General features: G+C 41.6%; 1 protein-coding gene across 2 annotated transcripts; it reads right to left on the bottom strand.

Annotated features, from left to right (window-relative positions):
- Window positions 1-433: 433 nt before the first annotated feature.
- Window positions 434-26,786, bottom strand: LOC122616727. 2 transcript variants are annotated; one of them, XM_043792279.1, is made up of 7 exons: window positions 25,995-26,786; window positions 19,881-21,421; window positions 4,333-4,451; window positions 4,129-4,266; window positions 3,211-3,811; window positions 2,181-3,145; window positions 434-2,120 (listed from the first exon to the last, which is right to left on the bottom strand). In XM_043792279.1, the coding sequence occupies exons 2-7, from the start codon at window positions 21,061-21,063 to the stop codon at window positions 1,854-1,856; spliced, it is 3,273 nt and encodes a 1,090-aa protein (XP_043648214.1). In that variant the 5' UTR covers window positions 21,064-21,421; window positions 25,995-26,786; the 3' UTR covers window positions 434-1,853. The 2 variants fall into 2 exon arrangements, with proteins under 2 accessions (XP_043648214.1, XP_043648215.1); XM_043792280.1 differs by lacking the exon at window positions 434-2,120 and having other exon boundaries at window positions 2,503-2,758; window positions 3,006-3,145.
- Window positions 26,787-26,893: the final 107 nt, after the last annotated feature.

The following is a 26,893-nucleotide window of genomic DNA, read 5'->3' on the forward strand; positions in this document are numbered from 1 at the left end:
TATTCAGCAATGCAGTGGAGTAGTCAGAACTACTTTGTTGTAGTTCAAACTGAAACTCAATATGAGCCGAGATAGTTGGCTTCATCGTCGAACCGTTTTTAAAAGTTACAAAAATACCATTTGTATGTTCCACATTTATTTTATATTTTAATTGTTTTCCTCTTTATTTTACATCGTTATTAAATTAAGAAGTACCAGTAAAAAAATTTAGCACAAAAAACACAGAGAAAATATGTTGTTGATTTGATCTTAAGAATTTTAGAAATATTACAATTATTTTTTTGTTTCATATAGAATTATATAATAATTTCTTCATATAAAGTAGACACAAAAATGATGTCAAATTTTGGGATTGGTTTGTATTTAGTGTCTAAACTTAAATACATGATGATTTAATTTAGACGTACGTGTATATTTTGTATAAAATTACATAAATATTTAGTTGACAAAAATTTGTTGATTTATTCATTTTGTGTTGAAGCTGAAAATTAAATTCGTGTTCTATAGCTAGCGTAGCAAATGTACATATAATTTATGGATTATCCGTTAAAAGATATTTACAAAGACAAATGTGTGCCGACTGATAAAGCAAATTTTTGTTTTTAAAATTGATTTGCTTTATAGGGAGAGTTCGAACGATTAAAAAGAATAAACAAAATGAGTATGCGGCTTAGAAGTAGAAGAAATCAAAGTCAAAGACAAAGACAAAGACAAAGATGTTTTAGCTAATGTTTCAAAGATATATCAAAGTTATCTCTTCAATAGGAATGCGGGCTGAAGATACAGATACGAATACAGAAATAAGCATTTTGCATTTAGCATTTAGCATTTTATATATAGGTTTATATAGGTGAGCATATCATTTAGTTAGCCTAAGCATAATCAAGAGAGAGTAGGGGTGTTATAGAGAGGGTCAGAGTCCAGAGTGTGTACATACGTAGTGAAAGGGTATTAGATTGAATCAACTGAAAGGAAATTTTAAATTTCTTAACACATTAGCTCTCTCGGTCACTTGCTTCATAACAAGTTACTAGTTCAGTTTTCGTCTAATTACACTTGTATATATAGTATTTAGTTTCGTTTAGGTATATCAAAAAAATATTGCAGATTGTCTTAGAGTTCCAGCCGCTTTATACAAAGTAAATGAAGAGAAGTTGAACTTTTTTCCTATCCGACTTGTTTGTTTTATATTCCTTCTAGGTGTACGTTTATTGGCCTTTGACTTGGTATTTTTTATTAGTACTTTTAAAATTGTTTAATGGTCAAAAATTTGTGTATGTTGTTTGTAGAAACCATGAGTTTTGCTTCTTAGAGATTTTGTATATTTAATTTCTTGTTTATTTTCTTTCCTTTTGCTCCTTCTGCTATGGCAAACGTATTTTCAAGTTTTGTGGAATGTGGTTGTAGTCGATCTAGGGATATTAAGTTAGCATTCATGGGTACTTGGGCATGGGCTTCAGCCAAAAGCATGATTTGATTGTTTCACTGGTGTTGTAGGGTTTTAGGGTTATAGGGTTTTAGGGTTTCTCTTCTTGCAACTTTTGTTTGGACTTTAAACAAATATCTCTGGTTTGCTCTCTAGTTGTTTACACACACATTTACTATACAATACACATTACACACTCGACAGTTATGGCTAGAGCTAAGGATTATGTTGCTGATCTAGTGATAATTTTGGTTCTGCTAAGGTTGCTTCGCTTTCGGTTTTGGCCCCTAGGATTAACATGTAACGTTCGATTACAAACGAAATGGCTTAGACACAGAATTTACAAAAGAGTGTTTCCTCGCAGATATCTGACTTTTAATTTCTCTCTATTTTCTTGTATTTTATCATTTTGCCGATGATCATCGGTTTAGAGGAGCAGCTCCTCGTCCGTGTGCGGCTCACTTCCGGTTTCCGCAAAGAGGCAACACTCATCGGAACCGGAAGAAGCCGCCTCCTGCTCCTCGCAGTCGAGATCGAGATGATGTGCCTGCTGCGGCGACTGTGGCGCCTGCTGGTGGTGGTTCATTGGGTGGTGCGCCGGCTGCTGTGGGTGGCTCAGGTCGTGCAGCCAGTCCAACGTCTTGTCGATGGCACGCAGCCGCTTCTCCAGCGAGGTAGTGGCCAGTATGTCCACCTAATAGGTTGATACAGTTAATAAAAGAGTCGCAAAGAGTATGTCAACCACTTAACCCACCTTTAGTTGCTGGGAGAGGGGCAGCAGGGCTATAATCCACCACGCCCACGCCGGTCCATCGCTGATCAGCTCCCAGTTTGGCTCCAGTGGCGGCATCTGGCCAAAGCTCTGCAGGATCTCGTGCTTCTGCTCGGTGCTCAGGCTTTCGAACCATCCACTGGCCTTGGCCAGCACCACGCCCTGCATTCCCGCGAGGATCTTCACCTGCTCATCGGCAATGGGCTCGTCGCAGATGTACTCCACCTTGGCCGTTTCATAGCCATCCTTTTCGTTGCGCGCCAGGATCTTGAACCGCTTGCAGCCGATGGTACTCAGAATGGAGCAGCCATCGCCCAGCTGCACGCAGTCCCGGATGTCCAGGATGGTGCCCACATCGTAGTAGCGCGACTTGCCGCCATTCGGCTGCACGATGCCGAATGTCTTGTCGCCGGACTCAACGGCTCTCCGCACCATCAGTCGGTATCTGGGCTCGCACACGAACAGGGGACATGGCACTGCCGGAAAGGCTGCCGTGCAGATGAACACTGGCACCGAGGGCTCCTGGTCAATCTCCTGGCGGAATCGCGCCTCGTAGTGGTCTGGAATGAATCGTTTCATTGCGGCTTCTAGGAACTTTGTCACTGGCCGCTTGGCCAGCGCAAATGGAACTGGCGAGGATGAGCCCGTATGCAGGTGGATCTGATTCGGATTCTGATTCGGATTCTGATTCGGATTCGGATGCTGACTGGCACTGGCACTGGCACTGGCATTGACATTGAACTCCACAAGTGGTGACATGCACAATGGACACGGGGAGTTGTAATCCATGCAACGATCCAAGCATACCAGGCAGTACGTGTGTCCGCACGGGGTCACCACCGGCTTCCAAAGAGTCCGGCTGCACACCACGCAGTCAAAGTCGCTGGCGTCGATCAGCTGCCCGGCCACCGAGCTCATCGCCAGCGATGGAGCCGACTTGTCCAGTTCTGCAAGGCGAATCAGTCATCAGATATTATATATGTATATATAGATATATGTATAATTAACTCACTTTTCAGTCGCTGCAGTTCCTGCTGCGTGCGATCCAATACACCGGCGAATAGTCGACTGCACCGCCGACTCTCGCCAGCCGCCTGCGCCCGCTCCACACCCACATCCTCCTCGAGGACCATGCCACCCATGGGCTCCATGGCCATCGACCATTTCCGCTTGCAGTGCTTCCGGTTCGCATGGCGACGGGGCTGCAGATCGAACTGCTTCTGCTCGAAGACGTGCCGCAGATGGTGATGGTGATCCATAAAGTCCAGGTCACTGGGGAACAGGAAGTCGCCATCCAAGTGCAGGGATCCCGGCTCCCCGCCGTCCACCTCCACTTCCACCTCCTCCTCCATGTCATCGCCAGCCATTATGTAGTTGTCGTAGTGGCCGAACTCATCCTCCACATCGTCCAAGTGCACATGGTGATGGTGGTGATGATGATGGTGGTGGTGGTGGCTCTGCTGTTTCCTCCGCCTCCTCACCTGCTCCCAAAGTAGAGGATATGGGGCGCGCGAGGTGGCAAAGTTGCGGTGCTGCTGCTGGAAAACTGGTGGCGTTGCGCTGCTCATCGAGCTACGATTCTTGGGCAATTGGGCCAGGAGACGTTGGAGAATCTGTGCATGAAAAATTGGTCAGTTAAATGTTTAATATTTAAGTATATAACTACAAATGCTAACTGTTCTGCTAACTGCGATAAGGTAACGAATTTAGTTATAACTGATTAGTATGGTTGTAATTATGTTTAAAATGTTCTTCTCTGATTTTCAAAAAGCATATGCAATTTTAATGGCGTCTAGACATTTTCAAAAATAGTGCAGAATAAGCTGCTACTAATAAATTTCTTCAAACTAGAACATAAAATTATTATTACAACCATATGCCCACATTAGTTTGCATTAATCCCACAGAGGCACTGCATCTGTAATTTTACCTTGGCGAGATCATGTTGAAATATTTCCGAGTTGCTGAGATTGGTTTTCTTATCAAGGCAAATGGCCAAAAAGCCGTTGTACAAAGCCTCCTCCAATCGGCCAAGACCGCTCAAGGCCAAGGCCCGCAGGTAGTGGGCCTGAAAAATGCAATAAAATAAATAAATATTCATTCATATATCACTGATATGTAATTTCAAACGCACCTTGGGTGAAGTGCAGCGGGTTCTCAGTGCATTCTCGATGTCCGCCAGAGAACTTTGATAATGGCTCAATTTTAGAAGAACTTCGGCACGCAGGCAGAGACTCTTGAAATTTGCTGGCGCTGAAAAATATCAATGAAAACGTAAACATATTAATTCATTTTTACTGCGACAAATTGAGCGTTGTAAATCACGTGGATACCCTACTGAATGTCATCTCCAAACTCAAATGAAATGCCAAAACTTGGCAGCTTGAAACATTTCGGCGTGCGGCCAAGGCAATTACGTCTGCCAATATTGAAGAAAATATATACATACTTGTATATAGATAAATGTAACGATATGGACGTGTAAGCGGAATCTATAAGGTGTGGGTTTGGGCAAATGTTCAACACGCGCGAATAGTTGTCAATTATATTTTCCCCGTCTGCAGTTTGTGTTTCAAAATGTTTGCCCGTTTCACTGGCAGATTAATTTTGACAGCTGCTTAAATATATCTTGGTTATTTGCAATATTATTATTGCAATTATTATTATAGCAATATAATAGGTAACTTATTTCATTACAATTATATGTAGGTAGGTTTAACAATCTTTTTTATATATTTATAATAAATTGCGGCCTAAAAACGCGAGCTTCGACCATCGGCAAATGCAATGTGAAAGTGAAATCAAGGTAAGCAGCAACAGCAGAGCGCGAAGCACCTAGAATAGAAAGTCATTGCTGTGCCTAGGTCATGCATTTCCCACCCACCGCCTTTTCCACCCCCTCTCCACCCTCTCCACCCCCTCCTGCTCGCACCACCCCCGCAGCAACACAGTTTTATCGCCCGCACTACGTCACGTAGGCCACTTGTAGACAATGTTGCAGACACATTGCCAGCAACATTGCAGCACGCTAAGAGAACCAGCGAGAATTTCTCGCTTCTCTTCTTCTGTTAGGCTCTTCTCTTGCAAGTGTACTCTTGCGCTGTTAAGTCGTAAGAGTTTTTCATATTTATGTTAAAAAGACGCGCGCAGCTGCTGTTAGGCAGAAAACGCGATTATGTAGCCTAACATTACGCAACATAAAAAGGCGCAACATCAAAACGACAGTAGCTGCAACAACAATAACAACAACAACGATGCCTATATAATATCAGCAACGAGGGCCTATAAGCGATTTTGTTGTAATTCCAATTGTTACACGAATTGCTAAAAAAATGATTACATGTGGTCCCTTCACTCCGCCAATTTTCCAGCCGAGATATTCATTTACATTTTGACATATTTGTCGCAACATACGATTGTCTTTAAATCGCGCAATTTTGTTGATAGATAATATTTTAAAATTAAATTTAAAACGCCCAGCTACTGTTGAACGATATGAAGAATTTTAGCATAAAGTAAATACCACTTGCGATTATCACAAAATCGTGTTGATTATGTAAATGGCTTGTCAATATTTTGTGACTTCGCTGTTCCATTTTTACGTTGTTTTTTCGCTGGGTGTCGAATGGATTCCGAAAATAAATACCCGTGATATGGTGTTTGCTTGCCAGATAACGCGTTTGGGATTGGATTTGCGGTTAACTGTTATGTGAGTGAGTGGAGGTGGCAAAACATAACGGCACTTCATTGGGCCCTGCCAGATAACGGTAGAATGTAATTTAGCTGATTATGCCTTAAACGTTTTCTGAGCCCTTCTTTCTACGTGAGATAAGACAGCTTTTGGTTTTATATCAATAGTTAGCATATCAGTGTTTTTTGTAATGAATTTATGAACTTTAGCAACTAAAAGAGTTAAATTTATTAATTGCTGCAGTGTTTTATGTAGCGATTTATTTATTTACGACTTGTAATTTCTAATATTCTGTTAATTGAGAAAAAACGGAAAAACAGCTGTCCCCTCCTATGGCAAGTTTTCCGATAATTCCATCTGTTTCCCATATGTTTTTCCCACTTTGAAAGTGGTTCCCCCGTTTATTATGCAATAATATCATTCGATCTCCAGGGCCATCTCCCCCCCCCACCCACCTCACCACCCGCACCCCCCCGCGTTTGGCCGACGAGTCCAGAGCCATAACTATATGTATTATGCATACTAATTATATTCATTTCCACATTATATCACACTGAAGGCGGCCACGTTCTCGCTGACCGGCTACTTCCCGTTCGATCTGCGGCTATGTGTGTGCGTATCCATCAGATACTTCTACTTACAACCGCAGCGAGTGGGCAAAAAGCAAAAAAAAATAGTATAGAAATATACAGAAATTCAATTAAAATGCAAAGCCAAACGCTGTCGACTGGCTGACGTTGTTTTGCTGGCAGTATGTCGTTGTTGTTGTATTGTTGTTGCTGTTGTCACTGCTACCAATTTGCACTTATTAGAGAATTTTACGCTCTGCGAACGCCCCCGCCACGCCCCCCTCCTCATCCCCTGCAGATAGATAGAACATCTTCCACGCGGGGCCAAGTTTCCGTTACGCTGCAGACAATTTAAGCCCAACTGTTGATAAATTGCATTTGGCTTCAGATATGACAATGCTCATATGTGTGCAATTTATATTTTTTTTGGCTACACTGTGAAGAAAGTACCTAAAGTAGTTGCTAAGTTATAACTAAATACAACGTATGCCTTAGAATGCTTATTAACTTGTAATACTGATAATATTTCTCATGCGAACTATCAAGCATATTATGCTCTATATTAAAACATTTAAAAGTAAAGTAACATTAAAAGTAGTCACAAAATACATATTTTTCAAAAGCAAAGCTAAAAATGTTCAATATATTCGTATAGGAAACATTACAAAGGCATTAAGTTATTACTTCATAACCGCCCTATACTTTTTTCTCACTGCATATATTTCTTATGATATTTTTTTGTGCCCGCGTGTGTCGTTTTGGCGTTTGTGTGCACTCAAAATCAGATTTCGTCACGTACATTAAAAATCGCTTGCAAAATTCCCACCACATCAGAAAAAAAGAAGAAAAAAAAAACAGCAATGAATATTGAGGAGAGAAGCGAATTTTCCTTGGCGGTTGACAGACATGGCATTGCCATGGATTGCATAATGAGATCAGAAATCTAAGAATTTTGATTTCCTCAAAAAAAACAGCGTGAGCGAACTGACAATCTGATCTAAAGACAAAGGCATTTCAAACCGCCGATCATTTGATTTATTTATTTTTAAATGTCAAAACAACAAGGTAGCTACAAAGCAGCGACAAAGAATGCATGTCCCCGCTAATTTTTCAATTCAGATGTGCTTAAAGGCAGTTAAACAATTTGCTAAAAATAAACACATTGCGTATACGCCGCATGGTCCGAGCTCTGATTGCCAAACACAAGCACCACAGTCACACACACACACACAAACACACACACACTGGATTATTATGCAAAAGGAAACTGGAGAAACGAAGAGGGGGTAGGGAGACCGAAGGGGTGGCGAAAAACTGACCTAAATACTAAATGAATGCCCATAAAACTGCGGCAAGTGAGACGGGAAACGAGCGGCCATAAACGAGCGGCGAAAAGATGGCAAACTTTATGCGACACCCCACAGTTCCGAGCTCCGAGCTCCAAGCTGCAAGTTCCCAGTTCTCATCCAAGCGAATACAAACCAAAATCCGCAGGGAAATTGACCGTTTTTTGATGTCTATGATGGGGGATAACTGGAGCGCAGCAGGCCAGACCAACCCCAGAAAATCCACAACCCCCATTGCTAACACTCTATACGCGCGCATAAAATATGACCATTATGCAGATGAAGCTAATTGTGCGGAGTTAAGTTTATGGCACTCGTAAAGTTACAGCGCTCGATGTAAGGGCGAAATAAATATGCGAATTTCGGGGAAAATGCCAGCAGTTAAATGGGGAAAAGAGCTGTGCATAATTCAAATTCAAATGAAAGGAAATACCCATTGTTAGGCGCAAATATTTCCTTCCTTCGATGCGAATATTTAATTTACCAACATTTCCTGGCACACTCTGTCTTATTTCACATCATTAAAATATGAATTTGCCAAAATTATCGCTTATAAATTCTGTTTAGAAAATGCAAGTTATTCGACACCTTGGCGAAATTTCCTTCAGATTACCTAGACCAATTAATTTCTATAGAAATCGCCTTGCAAATTCCTTGTTAAACTCAAATTTGTCGAGAATTGTGCATGCAAAGGCAGATTTATGGCAACTAGAAGCGTCTACCATTTCCCTGCTTAATTTGCCTTTATAATTGTCTTCATGAATGAACGCTCACTTGGCCACTTTTGATGCTGTTGACGGAAATGTGAAATGCTCGCAAAGAATATGTGGTAAAATAATAATTATTCACTTTCAGGAAGTGCAGGCAGTCGCATTGTTTTTACGTTTTGCATTCGCCTTCGGCTATTCGGCGTTAAGTGTGCGACTGAAATTCTCGGTAAAGAATTCTATAAAATTGCATTTTTATTTTTATGATTAATCTTTACGAGGCCATATGACAGACAATTGTTGTGTAAATTATTCGAATGTGCTCTTGTGCATATATGCATATTCGCCTCCATTTGTGTTGTGTTGTTTTCCTGAAAAACATAAGTTTCTCACTCCACATTCGAGTTCGTTGAGATGAAACACACATGGAGTAAATGGAATAAAACGCAGCTTAACACTGAATACAGTTAGTTATTTCATTTAAAAGTTTCATGTGTTTGGGCATGCTTATAAGCTAAATGTGGGTGTTGTCAACTCAGTCTGCGAAATGTCAAACCCCCGGAAATCCTCAAAAAAACTGCTGGAATTCTGTTTGCAGTTGTTTCTCTGTTCTTGTTATATTTTGTTGGTTTTTCTGTTTTGTGAAGCTCAACCGACTGTGAAGATTTTTGTGGCTGCTGTTGCGCGGGTTACATCTGGGAAATATCGCCATGCGTTGTCGCATAAATTTTCGGCGCTGGAAAACAAGACGCAACAGAAAAATTCCAAGGCAAGCAAAAAAGATGAGTACGCAAAGATAAAATGTCAAAATGTAAAAATGTCAAAGTTCAGACTGAGCCAAGGCCAGAACTCGCCCGAGAGCTAAAAATTGAAAATTATAAGACATAGGTTTCCTGGCCAGCAGTAGCTTTTCATTTAATGGTGATTTAACCGCATTTCATCTGAGACGCAAAATGTTTATGTTCGCCACGAACAAACGCCATCCATACTTTACGTTCGAAATAATTCAAGGTAAATCAGCGGGAGATATTCAGCGAAGTGAACTTCATTTTCAAGTCTTATATAACTTCTCCGTCGTTTACTTTTTTTGCTCAACCGAGCGCAACCTTCAGCCAAATTGGAGCAAAACAAAAAAAAGCTGTATCCCCAAAAACGAAAAAAATTTCGAACAATTCGCAAGCACGCAAATAAAATCAAACATAAATTCCATTCGAGCAAGACAAAACAAAAAACAAATTCCTTTGCTACTGTGTGAAGCGCAGAAATGTATATATTGTTGTTTTGCAGTTTTCTCTTGTAATGCCGAGGCATTCATGAGTTTTACGAAGCGCGCAAATAATATTTGAAAATGTTTAACCGAAACGGCAACAACGATTTCAAAACGCTCCACTGAGCAGCAACTCGCCGAGTGGGCTGAAGGTCAACTGGTGACCAAGATGTGGTCGTTATGGGACCAAAAACAAGTGCGGAAGTCGCACATTATGTGAGGCGCAAGATATACAGAAGTTGTCCCATATACAAAAGTATTCTGGTTGTTTGCTCAGTCAGCCAGCTTGGGCCATAAATATATATAAAATACAAGACGGCAGGCCGACAACTTCAAAGCCATAATTATAGATTCTTGGGGAGATAAGTTTGCGTAGTTGTTAATTCCACTTTGCCCCAAATGATAAGGATGTTTTCAAGGAAGGAAATCATTTAAACTAAAAACTTGTAATGATGAAAATAACTTGTATATAAAATGGTTAAATAGTTCGGTGATAGTACTTTGATGTTAGCTGTGAAAGCTAGTTCTTATCAAGTATTACGACTGTGGTGCCAGTGCGCTAATCACTACGCCCTTTTCTCCGCCCACTTACAAGGTCCAACTGCCACCATTTTCCTGCCATATGTCCGCTCTGTTGGGCCAGATGTCATTTGATAAATGTTTGGCCACGTCCATGTCCATGTCCCCACACTCACATCCAACTCCACTTCCACATCCAAATCCACATCCACATCCGTTGCCACACGCGCTTCTGACGCGCAGTTAATTGATTTCCCAGACAGAAGGGCAGGTCGTAATGGGAAAAACTCAACTCTCGGCTGAACTGACCTTACCACCTGACGCCAAACAGCAAAGCAAAACTACGACTAGGCCCAAAACAGAGAGGCTGAAACCCAAAGCCAAAAACCATCAAAATGCATTACATTTTGAGGTGGCTGACAGCGCGGGGATGGCGACAACGTATGCCAATAATCCACTTAAAAGTCATTTGGGGTGGCCAATGCACTCAGCGAAATTGGGTGCACACTTTTGGAAAATGAAGAAAATAGCTGTATATCTATATCTTTCTAATATAATTATTTTAGTATTTATAAAGTTTTACAACAATCTCATTTACATGTATAGACTTGATAACCAGTTGACTTGCTATTTGCCACTTAAAAGTAAACCCAAAAATAATTCAGTTTTTCTTGATTAAAATCCTTTTGGGTGTCAGCATTTTTTTGATGGCTAAAAAACCTCTTTCAAATGAATTTCCCAGTTTTGCTGTTCTTTTTTCTTCTTTTGATTCTCCAGATCTATTTTCGTATATTCTCCCCTATCCCATGTCTATTTCGGTCTGGTTTTCACTTATGTAATCGCCCGAGACGCCAATCAGCCCCTAAACGCAGTTCGATAAGCGAACGGAGCTGAAAAAAAAACAGTATGGCCAACGTAACCGGCTTTTTATGCAAAGCTGCCAAAAATATGAGTAAACTCATGTAAGTCTTGTGGGCCGTTGGTAGGGGAGGGGCGAGGTGGCGGGTATTGGCCATGGCTAAAACATTGCGTGAGCCGAGACTTGTGCAATCGGCGCCAAAGTAAGAGCAAGAGAAAGATGTGCGGGGAGTAAAAAAGAGTGAGTAAAAGCCAACAGCCAGCAAGCAACAGTTTTGGTCTTTTCGCCTTGGCCAAAAGAGGTCACCGAGCGCTGGCCAAAGAGAAAGTAAGAGAGCGAGTGAGTGTCAAGCCTGGCTTTGACAGCTGCTCTTTCACTTTTTTGTTGGCCAGCTCTCGCGCTCTCTTTTGGCCACATTGGTTACCATCTGCAAAGTCGCAAAAGTATGTCAAAGTCAAATGCGCGACGCCGACGTCGACGTCACTTTTATTATGTTTGTTTGGTAAGTGGAGCTGCTTTTTTTCTTGTTATTTCTGTTTTTTTTTTGTGGTTTTTTTTTTGGTTATGTAAGGCCCAGCGGCCAACTGTTGTTGGTTACGTTAAGCTGCAGGCCCAAGATCTGCCTCAGTTTCCCCCGTTTTCTCATGTTTGTCGTGGTCGCCTTGGTCTTTTGTCTTTTTCACGCTTAGTCTGCTGAACCCCGCTGTTCCGCTGTCCCGCTGCCCCGCCCCCTCTAACCACGCCGCCCCCAACCGCCCGAAAACCCATTGTTGCTCATTTGTTTGTTGCCAATTTCAACGGTTTTCGGCTTGTTGTTGTTGCCGTGTGGAAATTAAATCGTGATTTGTAAATGCTCTCAAATTTTCGTCTCGCTTTTAATTTTTTTTCTTCGTTTGATGGGGTTTTTTTTTTGGTTTTTCTGCTTGCCACAAACAGAGGAGTTTGAAATTTTGTAATAATTTTTTTTCTTCTCTCCTATCGGCGATTAAATAATCAACGCTGTGTGGCAACTGTTACAATAGGAGGTTTTTGAAAGTTGTTTGTGGGCAACTGGGTTATTCTGGGCAATCACTAACTATCTATATAAACATTTAAAAACATACATATATGCATTCTACTCGATTTTTAAACGAAAATATTTCAATTGGCTTGGCATGATCTTAAATAGTTCGTTCAATAGAAAAAGAAATTTACTGCGCACTATATTTAACTTTAGAAAATCAAAACTAAATTCCACAGAAAATTACCTGTTACTTGGTTAAGAAAGCTTGTTCACTCTTACCTAAGAGTTTAGTTAAAATAAAGCAAATTCTACCAATAAAATTATATTTATATATTACAACTGTTACTTCAAAGCATTTTCTTTAATCATTCATTTTCAGTTGCCATTAGCACCTGGCTTAAACGCATTTTTGCACAAAGAATGGGATAATGCAAAAAGTTTCGCTGGCTTTTTTCATCACTTTTTCGGGGGAAAACTTTTATTCGCAAAGAACGAAGAAGCAAAAAAATGAATGGGTGCAAAAACATTTTAGTTTCAGTCGGGGTTGTTAGTGAAAACAAAAAGTTCCAAGTGCTCCTGAAAGTCTGGCCCAAATAACCAAATTGAATGCTAATACCATGTTGCCAAAGTAGGAAAGTTTGCGATTTATCATTTAGTGTTAACAGCTTGCGCTGCTTAAAAACCTAATTGAAATCCCTTTTGCGGGCTAATCAAATCCAAAACAATTATGTCATCGCAGTGAACTTTGCTTTTATAATTCCATTCTGTCTTCGTTCCATCAATTAGGCAACACTCCCCTTAACTCGTTGGCCGTGTTGGCCAGTAATTGTTGCATAATGGCACTGGGAAAAAATCTATTTTGCTTGTATTATCTTAAGTTAAATGTGGCTGTAAAAATCGCACCTTAAAATGCTATAATAGCAATCAAACCGGATTTGAAATCGTTGTATCATATGCTAGTTACGTGATTTTTTAGGCACTAAGGTCAAATTTGTTGGCTGTAATTTCGGTGTTGGTTTCATTTTTCAAAAATATAAGCTAATATAATCAAATTTACTTAAACTTTTTCCCAAGTGCACTTAAAAACCAGGCAACAAATCGTATTTGTTAGATATATTTCTTATAAATGGATTTTAATATCATCCAATTGTGTTGAATAATCTTGGAAAATCTCTGTGTACTTTGAATTGCCTTTTGGCGCAGTCACGCCCCGTGGAAATTGTTTTGTGGACTTTATTCGCCGGGCGGAAAGTGAAAATGTCAGGCTGATGTAATTTTCAATAGATTGATTAGGATAAAAAGGTTAAGGGTGTGAGGGCCGCAATGGTTGTGGTAATTCCACGTGTATTTGCCGCCTGGGGGCAACAGTTTACCTGTGCTGGAGTGGAGAATGAAGTGAAGTGCAGTGGAATGAAGTGGAATGATGTCGATCTCGATCTCTGGGCGCCCGTGTCTATTACTCAATAGTCTAACAAATTATTGCTAGCAGTTTTGCAGTTTTTCCGTTTTTCAGTTTTGCTGATTGCTGATTGTGGGCAGCTATTGTTGTTGTTGTTGGGCAATGCGATAAAGTGCAACACGAGCGACAACAGCGGCAGCAGCAGCAACAGCAGCAACAACTTTGCCTACGTTCTATGACATAACTGTAATTCAAACGAGTCAGAGAGCAGCCACGGCGGGCCACGAAAGAGACGGCAACAGGCCTTTAGAAAGAGAGGGCAGCCGATAGACAGCTTGTGTATATGTTCATACATATGTAAGTGAGCGGGCGACTTACTTTTGATTTTGCTACGACTATGTGGCTATATGGCTATATAGCGATAGAGCTATAGAGCCTATAGCTTTTGCAATTGCAGCGGCAGTCAATTGAGTAATCTGCCAGTTGATTTGTTGCTGCTGCCCGTTCGCAAATGTTGAAAGTGAATTTTGCGAATCGTAACTCACAGTTTACAATAGAATATTACTTAATAGACAATCTGGCCGAAGCGTTTTTGCTTTGTTTTTTATGACTCACGCTTGCACTTTTTTAATGTTTTTTTTTGTATTGTCGCAATTGCAGTTGGCCTCATTATGCAATTACGGCAGCAAGAAACAAACGAAACAAACGAAACGAACGACAGGAGCAACACAAATTTTGTTGCATATTTCTGCTGTTACCTATTTTTTTGCATAAGCTTTTTCTTCGTTATGGGTTTTATCTTTTCCCGAGTGCGGAGTGAGAGGGCGCATAGCTCAATTAGGAAAATGTCTCAATGTTATTTTTCCTTGCTAACCGCGCTGCCTGTGAGCTGATTATTACATCATACAGCTTGTTTTGACAGAATTTGTGGGTGCGCGCAGCTGGGAAAATGCGAGCGGGGGAAAAGCCTAGCTGGCACTTAAGTTTTCCTTACATTGCTGCGCCTTAAATGGTGTGGCATTGTTATGAAACAGTGAATAATTGATAAAGTTATTCAATGCCGCAAGTGACATGCGGTTATAAAAGAGAATATTTTTCGTTATGCCAAACAGAATGCTGCCCAAGTGTCAAGTGTCACTGGAATGGATGTGCATGTCAGCATTTCGTAATAAACTAAATAGCTGGAAATGTGTTCACGTTATTAACATTATGTCATTCACTCATCGTAAGTTGCGGATTTAAAATAATATTTTGTCGAAATGAGGTGACCTTTTTCATTCACTGAGTACTCAAAGCACCATTAATACAGACAAGTGAAAATAACAAGTTGACAGATATACTCTATAAGAGATTTTCTCCAGTTGGTTAACCACACAATCACCGATACACATATCTCACTGCGTTAGCCTCGCCTACACCTAAGAACTGGTTCTGACTTCAAAGAGAACCCACGTAGAAGCCACAAGGCTAACACCACCCACTCCGCTGCCATGGGTGAACTGAATTCCAGAAGTAAATACCGAAAAACTTAACTCGAAATGGGAAAAGTTTGCATTTACTCGACCCGAACAGTTTCAGGCCCAAAGCAAATGAATATTTGAGAAGGCACAAACAATTCCTTTCGGGTTAGAATTCTCATTTGAAAGTCTTGTAAATTCTTTTTTTTGTGTGTGCTTTCTTGATTCTAGTTTTTTTTACCCAGCGCTAGCTAGTGAAATGTGCGATGGCATTTAAGAAATGTGCGCCAGACTTGTCGAAGTGACGAGGGGGTAGGGGGTATATGAAGCAATGGGCATGCCAAAAAGTATCTATCAGATACGCGAGCTCGGGGAATGCCGGCTATGCAACGCATGGCGTCTGTGAAATAGAAATATATACATATATTGTGGGGCGGGGGCGGAGAAAGCACACGCAGAAAGAAATAAATCAAATCGCACATACTCAATAATATGGCAAAAGGAAAGCACAGATCTGCGATAGAAATTAACACAATCTTTGTGCACGACCACATTCTAAGGCGCATCTGTAGCCGTATCTGTATCTATATCTGTATCTGTATATGTGACGGCCATTGGCAACTGGCTTTCTCAAGGCCAGTTGAATTTTGTGGTCGTTAAACTCTCCGCCCCCCTTTCTGGCCCACCCCGCTGGCCATCCCTTGTGGCTCTTTGTTCACTTTCACGGAAAGAACTCAACGACCTCAAAATGCGCAATAAATTTTTGGCTGCCTGCACTTTTGACTACACAAACAGAAATATTGTTAGGTGAAAGTCCAAAAATAAATCAACAAAAAAGTTTCTATTATAATCAATATGTTTAACTTGCATTGTAAGGAACATGCTTCATAAAGTAAATGCGTTTCGTGGCATAAGTTTACTATGCTCTGATTTCTTGCCGTGCACACAAAGAATCGGGCGCACTGTTTCCAGCTCTTGTTTGGCTAATTAAAAAATGTTAGCTACCAGGAGCAAAAAAAAGGCAGGGCCGAAATCAAAAGCACAGTCAAAAATGAAATGGCTAGAAACAAATGTTAATGAGTGCAGTCACTCTGAATAATTGCAAAACGGAGAATTGCGAGGGAAGTGCAGGGACTTTGGATTTTTATTTTAAAAATACGAGAATGACGACAATGAAGGCATGAAGGCAAATGTTTAATGGCACGAGTACTCAACCTCAGTGGAAAGCAATGCTAACAAGATCAAGGTGCTCTTCAAACAATAACCACAAATCGAGTGTATATAAATACCTGTACCTAATACCTGCACATAGTATTAATGTGCTGGCTTTATCAGGTGTATTGAGTGAGCTGGCAGCGCAGTGCGATAAGCGTCACGTATTAATCACATGAATGGATATATTATTCACACAATTTCACTTCACTTCGCTTCCAGTCTGATTGTCTCGAGCGAAGGAAAGTGTGTTGGAGTTCAGGGTCACGCCCTTGAGGGAAATGGGAAAAAGTGCAATTCTTATCATCAAAACAACAATGATATTTTGTTCTTGCTGATAACTAACTCGTTTTATAAAAAAAAGTCCGTCAAATCAGTGTTGATATAATGAAACACGCTGATAAAAAGGCTTTTACTTTTTGTACAGTATGATTGCGTCTGAGTTACATATTATAGTTATAAAACGTTTTCTGTTTAATTCATAGTAAATGAACAACTATTTACATTAAACAGTCATGTTAGAAATATTTTTCTTGCTTTTAAGTTATCTTAAAAATAATATCTTCTAAGCTCTCAGCACGTTTTGCATACAATTATCAGTTCTTCCAAGCCATTACAAATGTGGCACACAAACTGAGCTGCCAGATTAGATCGCATTCCAAAGAATTGCTGGGCAAAAGAAATTCTGTTGAAGTCAAAGTCAATAATAATTACCAAGAAATTAAGACTTAATAAGCCGCATAAACTGAAATAATTTCGCCCAGAAGTCGTTGGTCCAAATTCAAGTTCTACGAACCCATAAAGAAATGATTTGAGGCCGAAAGGAAAACCAGCCGGCCATAAAACTAAATGGAAATCGGTGGCAGAACAAGGCTGGAAATAAAACCAAATTAATTGCATGCTTCGTGCTAAAATTCTTTCAATCCAACAGCGAACTCCAACTCAAAAAGGGAACATTAAATGCAGCCAAGTGGTCAGCACACAAAACACCAAACACGCCATATAATTATACGATCCGGCATATAATGTAAGCCGTATACATTTAATGCACAAACATATACGTGTATTAATGTATTAAATTAGGACCAGTCAGTGGAACAGAGCCTTGCATGACATGAAGGCATTTCCAATGCAATATTTCTAATGAACCTCCAACCTTTTTCCTGTTTTTTATCCCCTGCTAACCAAATATGTATTCAGGCCAAGTCCTTGCGGCTCATTTAACAACTCTTTCCACTCAGCCAGCTTCGTAATACTTTTTGTTAATTATTTTCTGTGTACTTGGCAAAAAAAAAAGAACGGAAACTCCTGATGAGGTGAACGACTACATTTGCCAGCCTCGGGTCGTAAAAAAAGGCATACGTATACGTAAATTAAATTGTGCATGTCTGCCCCAGGACTCAAGCTCATTTCAGCAGGACATTAAAATCCTGTCAGAGGATGGGGCGTGTCTCTGTGTTGATACTGTGCTTGATACTAGAGTGCTGACAGTGTGTGTCCTGACATCTTCATTGTCAAGTGGGGCACTTGGCTTTGGCCCACACGGCGTATGTGCGATGTGCTCTAGCTTCTTGAGCTCGGACTCGACTTCAACTAATCCCGGCTGAAGCGCTTTATTTGCCAACCTAATTGGTATCGATTTGTATTTTCGTTTGAATTTCCCTTTATAGCCGTGACTGGGCAGTTAGCTTATCAACACCGTTTACTTAAAGAATTTTTTTCCTTTTTACCGCTGCCCCAAAAAATAATGTCGAATTTTTTCCCCCATTTTTATCAGCAAGTGTCAATAACTGATTACGGCGTCCGAAAGAGAAGCAATAACAAAGGAGACACAAAATCAAATGAAATAGAACAAATACATTGGTTTTTCTTATAAATAGACCGACCAAGAAATATTCATCGTTGTTTACGTGTCAGCTGGAACGTTGCTGCTATTTCGATCCGACACATACAAGCTGCCACATAAGGCGCTCCACTCTCGATTATAATGAGTAAACACAGTCGTACGATGGATGCGTCAGCATACAATTTGGCTAATCACAAAAACACGCCGTACTTTGTCAGCAAGCCAAACACCTCGATAATGACAATTATGAAAGTAACACCGCACTTTAGGTGGCCCGCCGCCCACTTTGTGTCCACCTTGTGTCCACCTTGTGTGTCCACCGCCCACGTGGCCACAGAAAGCCAACTTAATACCCGTGGAAATGACAGACACGCTGATGCATTATTATTTTATATCCCGGTGAAAGCGAAATGGGGAGAATGAATTTTTCGATGGGCAGAGAGGATGGGCGGAAAAATAACATAAACTCGAGTCTCCGTCTAATTTTGTTTTCCAGGGGTAAACAGCGATACATAAAAGTGGAAAATCACCGAACGAAACGCAAACATTGATTGGTAAACACTAAATAGGTGCAATTATGGTGACCAAGTCGCTTAAATAAAACAAATACAATGAGCACGAATCGATGAACTCTATTTTTGGAGCAAATCAGAAAATAGGCAGATACTGCAAAATAAACCATTCAGTTACTAAATCCTCGCAGTCATTCAAAGAATTGTCGAAAATTATTAATTGCCAGCCTAGGAAAATGTCGACCTCAGATCTGGTTAATTTTAGTTATTTTTAACATTCTTTTTCTCCTCACTTCCACCTAATTCTGTCCATCATTGCCATTGTTTTGCGCCCAAAAAAAACTCTTGACGAGTCAAGTGTTTCTCGTCTGCTGCCTTCTGCCTTCTGCCTTTTGTTCATTTTCGTTTAACTCGAAGCATTTTGTTTGATGGATTTCTAAGTGCGTAAATCGTTTTGATTTTTCTGTTTCCTCTTTAAAAAAAAATAGAAAAACTATTTTCGTTAAAGACAGCGTGGGGCAACAACAAAATTGTCTCTGGGAAAATGGAGGTGATTAATTAGCTGTTCTTAATTTCAAAATTTCTCTTCTGTGTATTCCCCTACAAGTGAAGGGGAAAATCCTCTTGAGCTCAAGTGACTGACTCAGCGCCTTAATAATTCATTAAAAAAGCCAAGAAGCAAAAAAGCGCTGCGATTTCTCGAAAAATATCATTTCGAGTGCGTAAAGAGTTGAGCTGGCAGCGCGTGCCACGGTTCGCGTATCCATCAGATACAGTTTGTGCTGCTCCCACTGCCTTCTGTCAACATTTATTTACTTTGAATTTGCTCAATAAATATTTGATAATTGGGTCCTTGGCCTGCCTGCCTGCCTGGCTTTCCTGTCAGTGCCATTTGTCGCGTTGAGCACACACAATTAGAGTAACAAGTTGACATTTGCGGGAGCAAAGTTCCTCGGATGTAATGGCTGAAAATACGCATACGCCGCATGGGCCCTGGACTGGATTTAGTGTGTGGGCGGTGCTCCTGTGCGATACTTGTTGCGCCACCAATGGGCTGGGTTCCTGCCACTCGCCTGACGTCAGCAAATGGAGTCTATTGAGCCTTGCCATTTTCGGTCCTGCCCTTTATTGATTTTTCAATTCCCCCTCACTGCAGTCGAAGCGAAAAGGATTGCTGCTCCACAGAGAGAAATTTCAAGGCAATAGTTGGGTTTCGGGTGCAAAAATAAGGTACTACACTCAATAATTTGTTTAAATCTCCCCCATATACATCAGGGTTTTATATTGTAACTCACCTTTCTCCAAGCTGGCATTGCAGAACTTGAGCGCGTCGTCGAGCAGATTGAGGTGCATGCAGCTGCTGGCCTTCTCGCTGATCTTCTTGGCCTGCAGATCGGGACCCCACCACTTCTCCACCAGCCTGCGCACCAGCACGTCCGGCATGAACTTCATGGCCGTGGAGCCACTGCCTCCGCCGCCGTGTGCCGCGGGATACGCACTGAGGCCGAGGGCAGCTGCCGCCGATGTGGACGCCATGGTGGTGGTGGCCGTGGCCGTTGTGGATGCCACCGTGGTGGTGGTCACTGTCATGGGTGGTGCGGCCAAGCGGTGGACGCTGGACGCCAGCTGGACGCCATAGCCCACGGGAAAGCTGATCAGGCTGAGGTTCGCATTGTGGTTGGAGGGTGCTGTGAAGAGGCCGCTGGATGGCGCACCACTCGCTGTGGTGGTGGTAAGGGCGCAGACTGGAGGAACAGCTGGCGAGGATGCCTGGATGCGGGGAAATCGCACCTGGCAGATGTTGCACTGCGTGATCGTCTCGCAGCATTGCCGGCAAAAGGTGTGGCCACAATTGGTGGTCACCGGACAGCGCAGGATATCGCCGCACAGCGGACACATCAGCGGATCGAAGTCCTCCAAGTCCTGCAGTGGACTCGGCACTCGTAGTTCTCGCGTGGGTGAGTGCAAGTCCAGGGGACCGCCGCCCGCTTCATCCATGGATTCACCCACTCCTCGCAGGAATTCCCCTTGCTCCGCCTGACTCTGCTTGCCCTGGTGATGGTATCGTGACCAGGGCATCATGTCCACTCTGTCCGATATTCTGGGGCTCTTCACACCCGCGGACATTGGTGTGGGCGTTGGCGTGGGTGTGGGCGTGGCAATGCCGCCCATTTGCCGGATGTGCGTGGTCAGCGCACTGGCCAGTGTGTTGAGTTTGTCGAGCGGCACATGGCCATCGAACTGACGGCTGGCTATCAACTCGTAGACATCGAAGGCTTCTGGTAGACTGCCCACCTTGGCGAAGGATTCGGCGAGCAGGTAGTGCAGCGAGTTCTGGCTGTCGTTGTGGGGCAGGTAACACTGTAGCGGGTGGCTGCTGGGCGGCATGTGGTGACCCTGATCCTGCTGCTCCTGCTGGCGGAGCACCTTCATCGCCCGCAGCGAGGGCTTCAGGCAATAGCCCTGCGACAGAGGCATCACTGGATGACTATATGGATGGCTATATCCGAAGCGATCGTATGCCGCGCGATTTGTTTTTTATGATTTATTTATTTATTTTCGTAGCTGCCTGCAGTCACGTATGCAACAGTTGGGTTAATCTATCTGGCAGATACAATATCTATATCCCTCATCACGACACTACACTACACGACACCTTTCACTTTGTTCACTTGATGCTTGATTCTTGATTTATTGAATTTAATTGATATATTTCACCACTTCATTTGCCATCAATTAATCTCTTGCGTGCTCTGCTTTTGCCTGTTTTAGTTGAACTGAAGAAGAAGTTTTGACAACAGCAGCAGTTGAAGCAGCAGCAGCAGCAGCAAGGCATCTGAAAACACACACAGAGAACAAAGAGAATATGAGTTGGATTTTGATTTCGATTCCGGGAGAAATATATGTGCATATATATATGTATGAGAGAGAGATAAAGAGAGAATGTGAAGTAAGCGGAACAAGAAGAAGATAGGTGTTTTACGTAACGCTCGAAAAAAAAAACGAAGCAAGAATAAATAGCAGCCAAAGAAATGAAATGACTGATTCTCAGAGGCAGCTTTTGATTCTGTTTTATAATTCCCAGTCCACACACACACAGACACACACAATGGAATCAAAGAGAGAAACCTCTCTCTCGCGCGCTCTTTGATTACTGGGTGGCCCAGGAAGAAGAGGAAGAAGAACTACTGTATCTATTACTTAACCACTGGAGAACGCCAGAGATATCACGCACTCGAAATGCATTTCTTTCCCACATCAGCACAGTCCCAAAAAACGATGACGTGACGTTCGGCACCTCAGCACAGAGCTAATTATGAAGGCACAGAGTTCTTATATAAAGTGTAAAGGTGTGGGGTTCAATGAACTTTCGCAAGTTGCCCCCTGGAAGCCTGGAAGCCGTAGAAAGCCAAGCCAAATCCCGTGAATCGCAAGTAAGTAAATAAAACTACATGTTAGAATTGCCGTTAAGGTAGGGCATAGAGTGGAATCGCAGCCAGGCGGCGGCACATGCTATTACATAATATTATGAAAATTAACACTGAATCACATAGAGCGAACTGACGCGGACGCTGGCTAAGTAACGAAATCAAAATCATCGGCACACAGATACTTTTTATACCAATACTTGCGCACGTGTCCCTGCTCTTAGGCGTTCTCTCTTACGTTCTCTTGCCTTCGAGAACCATTGCTACGCGTATTTGTATTTGTGAGATACGAATACGAAATACGAATAACGAAATTCCCGAGAGAGAAGCTCATTGAAGAGAATCTGTTTTTGTTTTTGTCTGGTTTTTGGCTTGTTTCGGTTTTATTTTATTTTTGATTGTGCGCACGTTTTGCTTTTGACGTCGTTCGTATTGTATCTTTAAGATAAACAATGCCGGCATAACACACGGATACAGATACAACGCACACTCACACTCACACCTGCAAATTTCGGTTTGCCTTCGCATTCTGGTTTTGTTATGTAAACAATTTTTTGGTTTGTCGTCCGCCCGGCATCAAGATCGCTATTCCTTCTCTTGCTACTTTTTTTTGCTTTTCTTTGCTTTTTCTTTTTTTTGGCTTATAATTTGTTTACATTTGCAAAGGCAATCAAAAGTGTGCCAGCATAAAATGAAACTACAAAGCTGCGTGCAAATGAAATTTGTAGTTTTTCTTCATTGGCAGCGATATGAAAACGCAGACAGAAACACGCGCAAAATCATTTTTATATCAGGCGATCTCTGCTTTTGCATAAATCTCGTTGTTAAGTAATGCTGAAATATCTTATAAGTTGGTAGTTAGCCAAGAAAATGAATTTATCAAGGGTGTGTTTATACGCCCGCAGATATACGATCTACATGAGGCTTTTTGATCGAGTCGGCGACCCAAAAAATATAATGAAAATGAAACACGCATGTTATATTCGGAATAGAATTTCGGCTGCACATTACATAAGATCTGGGTATTTTTTTGCCTTTTTTTGTTCTTGGTTAGAGGTGACAGGTGATACTCGTGAAAAAATAAGTGGTTCTAATGGTGAAGATGTGAAAGTGAGTTAAAATTATTATATCTTCTTGCTGTTTCAGTCGGCAATGATCACTGCGTGCCCTTAAGTGCCACAGTTACAGAAAATGTGCCTGTATTTGGTACCTGGAATTCAGGCATGAACATCCGAGAAATTTCCCTTTCGAATCAACTTGTTGATATTGTATTCCAGCACTCGAGAGAACCCACTTTCACATCATTTTAAGCAGAACAGCGCAATCTTTGCCTCGAAATTGAAACCATATAAGCAGTATATAAAATAGAGAGGTTACGAACGAGATTGAGATAGGGAGCTCCAGCTTTTATATCAGCTGGCATTGTGAAGCATTGTAAACGTGTATTGGGTGGGCAGGGGAAAAGTTGGTAAACAAGCCATCGGGCAGGCACTCGATTCTAATTGTTCCTGTTGCCTGCCGCTCGGCTTTTGCGTAAGTAAAAATTATGTATACGCCTCATATAACTGCACGTGCATCTCGCTGCAATCGTTGAGCTGCACGGCACTGCAGTACGTAAACTCGTATTGCACAATCCGTATCCGATAAATGTTCCTAAGCGAACTGCAAATATGTGGATCCCGGCTACCTGAACACGCCCTCAGGGCAATCGCTCGTAGATTGTTTTATTTTCCACGGTATTATGCAATGTCAAGCGTAGATACAAAACAACAACTGATAGATACAAAACTGCCTTTCCTATCACCGTTGTCCGTTGTCCGTTGTTCGTCGTCAGTCAGACAAAATGGCAGCGTTGACATATAATATGTGTATATAGCTACATTTACAACGGCCTTTGTCAGTGTTCTAAGTCAACTGAATGCAGACATTGTGTGCCTCAAGTGTGATAAGTGATTGTAGGCGAACGCTGATTGAAGTCGATAAAGGAACTTACAGCACCAAATGTGATAAACTCATTGAGCGATAGTTGGAATAATTGCTATTTACCTGGTTGTAAAAAACTGATTGAAAACGACAGTTGCTCTGAATCAACCGTGAAATTACTATCTCATGGAAGTGAGTCAGCAAATGATTCAACTTCACCTAAACACAATATGAGCCACAGCTCAGGCAGGGAAATTCAAACGAAGCTGTTCAAGTCTTTTCTAAAATCCCCAGAAATTCTGATAGAGTTCCATAATCACCAGGAGAGCCAATAAATTGCATAACCAAGTGCGCTATAAATTGATTATGCTCCGATGGTAGTTTTCGCCGTAATTATGAAATCATGCTTGTAGTTATGAAATCACATATATTTTCATTGCCTTAATGCTGGCGTTTATTCGCTCTTGTACATTTTGATTTCTTCTTTGATATTTGTTTTATTGGTTTCCCATTTGTTGTGCCGTTTTTTGCTTGGCTCACATCGTTTTATGACATTGTATTTGGACGGACGACAATGACGACGGCGATAAACGCTCATATAAATAGCACGAAATAACTACAAAAGAAACTGGGCTGAAGAATTTATTGAGGCAAGCCAATTAGCAACCAAAATTTCTACATAGTAGTTTGTGATTTTTCAGTATTCAGTTTTCAGCTTTTAGTTTTCAGTTTTGATTTCACACCGATTACACAAGAACCCACTCATTCGCTGACTAATTGGCCCAGTCCCTTTGGGCCTTACATAAGTTCGGCGTGGGGTTTGATTTTGTTTATATAACAGCGATCCAGCTGCTTGGAGTCTGGCTTCCTCGATATTCGAGTCTGACTCATGACGAACCTTTTCGCCCGATGACGTATGCAAATAGGTTTTTCCTCCTTTTCAAGCTAACCATATTTTTCCACCATTTCCCCCGCCGCTTCGCCCCTTTTGGCGTTTTTCGTTTTGGGCCAAGTGGGCGAACTGTGCTGTTGCGACTTGTTCATTGGCAGCAAACGTCGCATAATACTCGTAGTACGTTGCGTGTCGTAACGCCAAACGTCAACCGAGTGAGAGGGGCATATGGGGGAGGGAGAGGGAAGGAGCCCAGTTTCTCGCTTTGGAAGCTGACGAATATTAGGTGGTGACCCCGACCCCCGACAAATTGGCGAATCTTTAGTAGATTATCGGGGATTGGAAACTGTTAAGCAGAGAATTACGAAAGCGATGACAAAGCGACGAATTCGTGGAAAATATACAGCAGTTTTTTTCAGAATATTTTCCGTGCTTCAACTTTCGTTAGGCAACTTAACTACTGAAACTAAAACCTATTTTTGCTTATAAGCCAATTAACTATTTATTTGTTATTTATTTACTTCATTTTGTAAGTTACTTCTAGTTACTTCATTTTGTATATAAAAATTATACATGATGTGGTTCAATGAATTATTTTTCCTCTGCATTTGCCTTCTTTAATTTCCCAAATCGCACTTCCAAAGAAAAGCAAAACTAATGAAAAACACACCGTTTGTTTTTTGCTTATCTTTGCTAATTTATCGCGAAATCGTTAAGATATATTTTCCGCGGAAGTTTTATCACACATTAAATATAAATGATTATCAAGTGCAGACCGAATTCAATTGGCCACAGAACGTCAACAAAACAGCGCAGAAAAAACGCTTATTAATGCCTTTAAAAATATGGCAACACGTAAGAGCCGCCCCCTCAGTTTACCCCCCGCTGCTGCCCCTCGTGCAGTTGCACTTTTTGTTTTCACAATCATTGCAGATAGCGAGTGAAAAACTGTTTTTCCCCGACAAAGAGCGAAAACCTAAGAGAGAGACTTGAATGTGCCAATCTTTGAAAACGCAACTTTGTCGAGCGTTCATTCACATTGAACACACACACTTGCACATGCACACACTCACACGCACACAGAGGCATAGCATGTGGTTTGATGTCGTAACACACACAAAGAGAAGCGAAAGAGAGAGGCGAAGAGAGCGCAGAAATGGAATTACCTGTCGCTGTTGAACCGCGCCTCCTTGTTTTTCCCCAAAAAAGGGGCGGTTTTTCGCGGGGGGTGCGGCGCGTACTGTTGCTCAAGAACCACACACACACACTCACACACACAAGCACGAAATAATCCCTCTTGCAATTTTTTTAAAACATTTGTTGTTGTATATATTTTTGTTTGCCAAAAATTTATAGCCACACGCGTGCGAAAAAATCGAATTATTCACTCGTGTTATGTGGTGTTTGATATTATTTTTTTTTCTTGTTTTGTAAGAACTTGGAACGGCGCTTGTCCGTCGGCTTTACGTAACCCCGCCGCACACACGGGTTAATTTGTATTTTTTCTTTCGCTGAAAGGGTGTGCGGCAATTTGGGGGGCTGCACTTGGAGCCCCTTTTTTTTATATATTTTGTGACTAACTTATTTATTTCATTTATTCACACTGTGGAAACACGCGAGCGAGCGAGCGCCTCTATTTTATTTGATTTGATTTTATTTATTTCTTTGATTACGTTGGCGTTTGTTTTGTAATACGCTTACGTTACGCGACGCGACAGAGAGAGAGCACAGCGAACGCACTTGGCGAAAGAGACAGCGACAGCAACGGCGGCAACGTGTTCGAGTGGCTCGGCGATGATTTGCTTATGGGTTGCGCTCCACTTTGTTGCTTTTTATTTGCCTTTTTTATTATTCATACTTTTTTTTGTGTATAATTTTTATTATTTTGCTGTTTGTATTTGTATTACGGCCTGGTATTTTTGTTGGCGAAACTCTCCCTGCTGTCTGAACTTGCCACGGCCGCTGTTCAACAGCGAATGACTGCTGTGAAAAGCCAGTCGCTTGCTTGGAGCACAAAACTGCGGTTCTCTTTGGCGGCCCCCGAGTCTCTTACTTCGCTGTTGCG

Source organism: Drosophila teissieri, chromosome 3L, assembly GCF_016746235.2.
Source record: "Drosophila teissieri strain GT53w chromosome 3L, Prin_Dtei_1.1, whole genome shotgun sequence".
NCBI lineage: Eukaryota > Metazoa > Arthropoda > Insecta > Diptera > Drosophilidae > Drosophila > Drosophila teissieri.

Bases quoted from the DNA above. Each gene is read 5' to 3' on its own strand.
- LOC122616727 (XM_043792279.1), bottom strand. From the start codon at position 21,063: ATGCCTCTGTCGCAGGGCTATTGCCTGAAGCCCTCGCTGCGGGCGATG. The intron at 4,267-4,332 runs GTGCGTTTGAAA...TGCATTTTTCAG, and splicing joins CCCGCTGCACTTCACCCAAG to GCCCACTACCTGCGGGCCTT. The intron at 2,121-2,180 runs GTGGGTTAAGTG...TCAACCTATTAG, and splicing joins CCCTCTCCCAGCAACTAAAG to GTGGACATACTGGCCACTAC.